This window comes from Heteronotia binoei, chromosome 8 (genome assembly GCF_032191835.1).
Source record: "Heteronotia binoei isolate CCM8104 ecotype False Entrance Well chromosome 8, APGP_CSIRO_Hbin_v1, whole genome shotgun sequence".
In the NCBI taxonomy this organism is placed as follows: domain Eukaryota; kingdom Metazoa; phylum Chordata; class Lepidosauria; order Squamata; family Gekkonidae; genus Heteronotia; species Heteronotia binoei.
In genome coordinates, this window is record NC_083230.1 from 76,642,521 (window position 1) to 76,651,118 (window position 8,598).

Sequence of the window (8,598 nt, forward strand, 5' to 3'; positions counted from 1 at the left end):
GCTTTTGATCAGTAAGAGGGAGATTGACGCCGATACGCCGATAGACGTATGGTTTTACCAATAACGATGAAAATAACGGCTCTGCACCGAGAAAACTTAAAATAGACCGAGAGCTATTTAAACACAAGTCCTAATACCGACAGCGTGTTTTCACGGGTTCCTTACTTTAAAAAACAACACCGTGCACGCTCTTCCCCACATAATCCTGAACAGCTCTTTAAAAGTTCTTTAAAAGCCGGAGCAAGTCTTTTTCTGTAGCGGTTCCATTCTTATGCCCCGGCTGAAGGAGGGGGGCGTCTCTTCTCTCATCCGATACCACCAACACAGAAAGTCCTTCTCCTGGTTTGTTTTAATAATGTATAATCATGCCAATTTTTGGCTAATGGCTTTTTGTAAAACACTTTGGGCAACAAAGAAACAAAGTATAAAAATACACTGAATAATCGGACACACCCTGTTATTACATATAAGCTTTTTTCCTTTATTTTCACTTTACGGTGAAACACTCCCCTGTAAATATGACCTATTGAACAGGGTAGGAGTGACGGTGTAAAGGCTGTGGATCGCAATCGTGGGAGGATAGGTTTCTTCGGCGTTTGCTTGGGCGGATTAAAATTAGCTGAGGCAGGTGGGGTAAGAAACGGAGGGAGTCTATCTGATTTTATATAGGAAAGCGGGTGTAATATTGTATAAAGATGGCTACGAATCAAAAGTGCCGAGGGTGAGCATAATGGGAAAAGGTGAGAATGGGGGGAGGCCGGAATCAGGTTGGGGTGCAATAAACATATTACAAAGTAACACACGAGCAACAGCGTTATAGGCCGCCGCTGGATCATGTTAGGGAAAGGGGGGGGGGGTATGTTCCTTGTCTATACACGTAGGTAATCCCATCATTCTTTTACCCGTGTTCTTTCGGACGGTACTTCCTCTACATTTCTATGACCGTATCTATTACAGATGCTTAATTTGTCGGCTTCTCGGTTTGTAAGAAACCTACCGATTGGGGGAAAGTAGGTTGTAAAACCATATCTGTATAGAACCGGCGGTATTGGGGCACGGTTGGAGCAGGCCGACGTATTCATAGGCAGTCATCGAAGAGTCGCTATGCTGAGCGATCTGACAGCCGAGACAAGGCGACTGGTGGATGGCTACTTGCGACACAACCTGAGTGGTTCGGTGCTGTCTCACAGCTACACGGCCAAGACCCTGCGGAGAGTGGCTGACGAGCTGGAGAGCCGTGAGAAGACATTCTTTCACTCCATTTGCTCCACAGAAATCTTGCCGGAGCCTGGTAGGGCAGACGTCCATTTGAGACGTGTGGCGGCGCAGATGGCATCTGATGGCGGGCTTAACTGGGGTCGAGTAGTGGCGCTGTTTGTGTTCACCGGCACCTTGGCAACAGCGCTGGCTGGGCGGGGGGCTCACGAGGAGATCGGCGGCCTGACAGAGGCATTGGTCATCTATCTGTCTGTGGAGAAGCGTGAGTGGCTGGAGGCGCATGGTGGCTGGGAAGGGTTCTACCGCTACTTCAACAAACACGGTTCTGATTCAATCAGCCGGTGCGATACCAAAAGCAACACTATCATAGCGACCGCCGGATTTGTCCTAGCAGGATTAGCTTTCCTCATGGCTGTGCGATAAAAGTACATCGTGAACTCGAAACTATGAACAAGCGCGATGAAACTATGAACAAGTACCCGTGATGAGTCCGCTCTATATTTTTACCATTTTAATAACGTTGCTTAAATCGGTGTCTAGGCCTGAATGTTTAAATGAAGCACAACCCACCTTGGCAACGTTAAAAAACCAAACAAATGGAAACAAAGATTGTTCAGGTCCTAAGTTTGTATGTTTTGTTAGTTCCATTCTAGAGAACTGAGGCGTTATGCTAAAATACGTTAGATGACCTTGCGGTGCAACCGGCGTAACGATGTGTGTTTGGATTTTTACGGTGGGAATTCTAAGCTTATTTCAGTCGAGCACACCACGTGTTTCATACCGTCATATCTAATAGAAAAGTATTTTATTAAAGCGAGAATATACAAAGCGTAGCTTTTTTTAATTAACAACAATCTGCATCCCGACCCACGTGTCTACAGTTCCCCGCGAATGAGGCATCTTCCACTTTGGTGTCGAATAGGAGGGAAGGGGGGATTGCCGGGAAATCCTGCAAGGGGGTGGGGGCAGGGTAAGAAATACACGGCGTACATCTTTGTCGTGTTGCGATTCACAAGGATTAGACACGTGTGTATGTACAGAAAGTGTAGCAACGATACATCCGCTTTATCAACGTGAGAAAACAAAAACAAGCGTGCTATTTCCCCCACCCTACTGAAAAAATACAGTTCTTACTATCCGCTTCAGGATACGGGTCTTATATACAAACAGACGTGTGTGTTTTCTCATCTACATGCGGTTGGGACATTCTCGATTCTAATCTGTATGTTTTTCCTTCTTTGCAACCTCTTCTTCTTCCTCCATGAGGGAATCAACCTCCTTTGGAGACTCCGGTGTTTGCGCTTCATCAACCGGGGGTTCCCTCGCCTTTTCCACAGCTTCATCCTTCGTGTCTGCTTCAGAATCTCCAGAGGTATCCTCCATGTCCGCTCCGGAATCACCGGCTGTATCGTGCTCGGCATCTGCTAGGGAATCTTCCTCATCTGAATCTTGAAAGTGTGCTAGACCCCCACAGTATGGGCAGTGACAGGTGTCCGGCCTCCCTGAGTTGACCGCTGCCACATTCTCTACCTAAAAGTTTGAAGAACAAAAAAAAAAAATTAGTATCCGGTCTCATGAGCGTGCCCCCCACCCCCCAATTCCACACACCTTGGGGGTTTTTTAGGCCTTACATTCGGAAAGAGCGCTTTCAAATAGACCGTTTCCTCCACAATCTCCATATTTTCTTGTGCCTTCCCTCCACGTTCTGACTCCTTGATAGAGACGCCATTCTCAGTGAGCTCTGACTTTTCCCAAGCCTTCTTTGTGGAACTCTCCCTCAAAGGGGATTCATTATTCTCCACCTGTGTTGAGTTCTTGAGATTAGAACCACGCTTTCTTAAAGATTTGAGCAACACCAGGGTTAGCATCCCACACATGATCAAATCCTCTAAATCAGCGACTTTGGTCTCTGATCCCTCCGCCGCCTAATTTAAAAAAAAAGAAAGGGCATAACGCTACATGACCCGCCATTGCAATCCTCCCAGCTTTCCTCTTTTCTCACAACTTACCTGTGCATCTGTTTCTGCTTCCTGGTTCTCCAAACTCTCCTCTTCCATGTTTTCGGGTACAGATTCTAGAGGGGTCTTCTCCGGGGCGGTGTTCTCCGCTTCTATCTCATCACCGTTGCCTTTTCTTGAATGTTTGTGAGGCTTGATGCCTAGGGGTCCCTCCATGTTAGAAAATTTCTCCATGGTGGTACGGAGCCGTCAGAACGGCGCTCGGGTTTCCCGTATTTAAAGAGAATCCTGCGCCGACCCCCCCCCCCCCCCCGCACCCGCTGGCGCGTTTGAACAACGGCGACTCCCCTATTGGTGGCGGGCCGCTGAGCCGAATTCGCAGAAGGGGGCCTATCTCGGGGTTTTCAAAAGTCAGAGTAACAAGGTTGTCTAACGTTATACATCGCGATCGCGTATTATATTTTATTCGATTATATACAACGACCGTCTAAGACACGCGTAATCAAAACATCGAATTGCGCGGATGCTTTAGAAACTACCGCCGAGGGCCCCGATTTGCGTGCCTTTGTATTAAAACCGAAGCGCGCAAAACATGATCAAATAGCAATCTATGACAAAGGAACGGTCGTAACATTTCTCTATCCTCAGTGCCTGCGGAAGTAATAAGGATAACGGCGGAGATGGGAGAGGGAAAAAGGGTGTCGTATAAACTAAAAATACAAAGCTGTAAAATAGAATTGAAAACTGCCGAAGAGTTGAATAATAAATATGATTGTTTCAAACGCAACAAATAAAAAGTTTGGTGGAAAGCGATGTTAAAACTGAAGGAATAAGATGAGAACAAACAGAAATGGGAAAAGTTCTGCTTGGAGACAATGAAAAATTAATTTCAAAAATCTATATGTTACTTTTAAAATGAAGTAGTGACATCTCAAATGATTAAGTGGGCAATTAATGTAAATAAAGAAATATATATGGAAACTTGGGGATATTTGTGGAAGAACTTTATGAAACTCTCAACGTATCATAGTATTAAAGAAAATTGTTTTAAGATGATGTACAGGTGGTATATGACTCCTAAGAAATTGGCAAAAGATAAATAATAAGATGCCGGACAGATGTTGGAAATGTAAAAAACATGGAGTTTCTTTCTACCGTATGCGGTGGACTTGTGAAAGGGCAAAAAAAGTATTGGCGGATGATTCAACAAGAAATTTCTAGGATCTTGGGATATGAATTTAAGAAAGTCGCAGAGACTTTTCTGTCGGGATTACAAATGGAAAAATTTCCAAAAGAAAATAGAACTATAATTTGGTGCATGCTTTCAGCCGCTAGGACATTATATGCGTAGTTGTGGAAGCATGAAAAAATACCAGAGAAATGGGGTTGGATTGTAAAAGTTATGACATTGTGTGAAATGAACGAGTTAACAAGAATTTTAAGAGGTTATGATTTAGAAGTTTTTAAGATGGAGTGGAAAATAAAAGGACATTGAACAATTTTTGATAATGATGAAGTCTTAGAAAAAAAAGAAGAATGTTAATTTTCATTTTTTATTAGTTAAGGGTACCTTTAAACATTAGTATTTTAAGTAAATAACACCGGCGGGGGTCAAGTAATGGGGGAGGGATGGCTAGAAAGTAATATGTGGGATAGTTAAAAGAAGTTATTAATGATGCAGGACATATAATTTGTTACCAAATAAAATTGTTTTAACCGTGAAACTCAGGTCGTTAGCAGAGGTTAGAACCGCTGTGCTGCGGCTTTACCACTCTGCACCACTGGGGCTCTTATTTCTCTAATTATCCGCATGTAAATGTTTCATGGGAAGCCTGAATATAACCGACTAGCCCAATTTTGTCAGAGCTTGGACGTCAGTAGGGTTAGCCGTGTAACAGTAGCCTCTGCGGTCTCTTACAACTGTCCAGCCTCCACATTTCATTGAAACCATTGTGGTGTAGTGCTTAGTTTTTACATCCTGTTTCCCTCCCTAATCATGATACCAAGCAGCTTATCAATTGTTTTTCTCCTTTTCCATTTTATCTTCGCAACAGCAACCTTGTGAGGTAGGCTAAGGCAAGAGAGCGTGATAGGCTCAAAGTCACCAGCAATCTTGCGTGGCAGAGTCAGGATTTGAACTTGATGGTTCCGGATCCTAGTGTGGTCCTCTAATGCCTATCCTAGTTGAGAACATTGTTCTTACATTTCAGTCTCAGCAAAAAAAAAAAAAAAACAAAAAAGGGGGGGCTACAGTAAAGTAAGTAAAATACTCCGCTGGCTCTAGCGGGTTAAGTGCTAAACAAGAACCTAGGAGACTCGTGTTCAAATGCAACTCACTGGGTGATATTGGCAAAGATGAATAATAAGATGCCAGACCGGTGTTGGAAATGTAAAAAAAACATGAAGGTTCTTTCTACCGTATGTGGTGGGTTTGTGAAAGGGCAAAAAAAGTATTGGCGGATGATTCAACAAGAAATTTCTAGGATCTCGGGATATGAATTTAAGAAAGTTGCAGAGACTTTCCTGTTGGGATTACAAATGGAAAAAAAATCCAAAAGAAGATAGAACTATAATTTGATACTTGCTTTCAGCTGCTAGGACATAATATGCGTAGTTGTGGAAGCAAGAAAAAATACCAGAGAAATGGGGTAGGATTGTAAAAGTTATGACACATGGTGAAATGGGCAAGTTAACATGAACCTTAAGAGACTATGATTTAGAAGTAATTAAGATGGAGTGGAAAAAGTTAGGACGTTGTATGCGCGGTTGTGGAAGCAAGAAAAAATACCAGAAAAATGGGATTGGATTTTAAAAGTTATGACACTGGGGTGAAATGGGCAAGTTAACATGAACCTTAAGAGACTATGATTTAGAAGTAATTAAGATGAAGTGGAAAAAGTTCAGAAGATACGTAGAAAAAGAGTGGAAAATAAAAGGACATTGGACAATTTTTGATAATGACTAAGTACAAGAGGGAGGAGGATATTAATTTTGGTTCTTATTAATTAAGGGTACCTTTAATATTAAGATTTTAAGTATATAACACCGGCGGGTGTCAAGTAACGGGGGAGGAGTGGGTAGAAAGTAATATATGGGATAGATAAAAAGTAATTATTAATGATGTAAGAAATTGAAATTTATTGCCATATGTTACTAATAAGACTGTTTGAAACAAAAACATTTTTCCACCCTCAGATCACAATCGTGCCAGGTTTTTTTGTTTTGGTTTTTTTAATCTTAAGAACATAAGAACATAAGAGAAGCCATGTTGGATCAGGCCAACGGCCCATCAAGTCCAACACTCTGTGTCACACAGTGGCAAAAAAAATTTATATACACACATACACTGTGGCTAATAGCCACCGATGGACCCGTGCTCCATATTTCTATCTAAACCCCTCTTGAAGGTGGCCATACTTGTGGCCGCCACCACCTCCTGTGGCAGTGAATTCCACCTACTCTTCACCTACATGGCTTCTGCAAAGGGAAGTCCTGCCTCACCAACCTTTTAGAGTTCATTGAGAAAGACTCGCCAGAGATTCCTGAGTAAACTTAGCAGTCATGGGATAAGAGGATGGGTTCTCTTTCTGATTAAAAAACTGGTTCAATGACTGTTAGTAAAGAGTGGGGATCTGTGGACAATTCTCACAATGTAGGGAAGTATGCTACGGGGTCCGATAAGGATTGGTACGGGGGCAAGACTATTTCATTTATTCATAAATGATTAGGAACTAGGGGTGAGGTGCTGGTAAGTGTAAGGTGATGGCATAGTGGGTCAAAAAAAATCCCCACTTCACGTATAAGCTAATAGGGATAGAACTTGCTGTGACTGAGAGGGGGGAAAATCCCAAGTGTGTTGAGGATAGTTTGGTGAAAGTGTCAACCCTGTGTGCTGCAGCGGTGAAAAAGGCAAAGTCTGTGGTAGGTATTCTTGGGAACGGGATTGAGAATAAAACAGCCTATATTGTAATGCCCCCATATAGATCTATATCGCAGCCTTGTTTGGAATAGTGTGTACAATTCTGGTCACCGTATCTCCAAAAGGACATTGCAGAGCTAGAAAAAGTACAGAGAAGGGCAGCAAAGTTGATTGGGGGGGGTTGGGGGGGGGAGCACCTTCTCTATGAGGAAAGGCTGATGAGTGACTTTTCAGTTTAGAAAAGCGATGGCTATGTTAGGGGAGGGGGAGGGTGTGGGGTCAAGATAGAGGTTTATAAAATTATGCAAGGGGTGGAGAGAGTTGACAAACAGAACTTTTTCCCCCTTTCAAAATACTAGAACTCAATACAACGAGGCTGATAGCATATTCAGGGTGGACAAAAGGAAATACTATTTTACACAGAGAGTGATTAAAATGTGGAATTCGCTCCTCTCTCTGCACCCTTGGTTCATCAAGGAGATCAGTTCCTAGGCTGCCCGTGACCCACAACCCCCTCTTCTCCCTAAAGCAGCAACGATAAGCTCTTCTTTTTCTTATAGAATCCTAGGCAACCTCCTACTGCCGGGGCCCTGTTCATTGCTCAAGTAACCCCCCAGACAGCTCCTTGGAGTGCTAACAGGTGGAGGATGCTGACGATGGAAAAAAGTTGTATTGTGTGCCAAGATATTAAGTGAGCTGCATGGCTCAGAACTAAGCCCCAGATCTTCTGATGTTAAGAGTTCCATCAAAAGCAAATGAATGCCTACTTGAATACAATTAAAGGCTCAGATCCTGATCTTGGTGGAACCATATCAAAAATCACCAAAGTTGGCAGTAAATATTTGTGTTGTCAACAATACTTGGGGAACATGGGGTGAATGCACATTTAACAGGGCATGTAGAACTAAAATCATTTAAAACACTGCTTACTGTTGCTTGTTTTTATTTAAAATTTTATTTTATCTACATATTGGACACAGTCAGAGTATATCCACAAAAAAACCAATGGGGCATTCTGTAACCTGTGTGTTTCTATACATGTCAGAAAATCCTATCTTTGTTTATATTTAAAATAACCTAAATTGTATATCTCTGTCCTGCTTTTGCATTTTTCTTAAGTCTACATTTTTCTGCACTTCACAGCCATAAAACCCCTTGACCTCTTAGGACCATTTTTGGGGGTCAAACACTATTCTCACAATTAGCCCATACATAAATTTGATGGAAAAGCTATTTTAAATCACAGACCATAAGAACAGGAAATTTATTGCGTGAGAACCTAATTTCATCTGTTTATTTTGTCCAGGTCTAAACTGTGTCAGCATTAAATAATTTGCTAAGATTCTTGCTCTCTCTCACAGGGTGAATATCCTCCCACGTCTGCGAGATATACATTTCAGCACTTGACCTTTTAAGGTCAAATACTTTTGTCTCACTCTGAGAACAGGCACTGAAGATGATAGAAAAATGTTAGGATTTAATGTGTAAGAAAATGCTATATGT

At 42.3% G+C, this 8,598-nt stretch overlaps 1 protein-coding gene across 1 annotated transcript; it reads left to right on the top strand.

Annotated features, from left to right (window-relative positions):
* The first annotated feature begins 1,104 nt into the window (after positions 1–1,104).
* LOC132575734 (anti-apoptotic protein NR13-like) lies at positions 1,105–1,641 on the top strand. Its single transcript, XM_060244426.1, has one exon. The coding sequence runs from the start codon at positions 1,105–1,107 to the stop codon at positions 1,639–1,641; it is 537 nt and encodes a 178-aa protein (XP_060100409.1).
* The last annotated feature ends 6,957 nt before the right edge of the window (positions 1,642–8,598 follow it).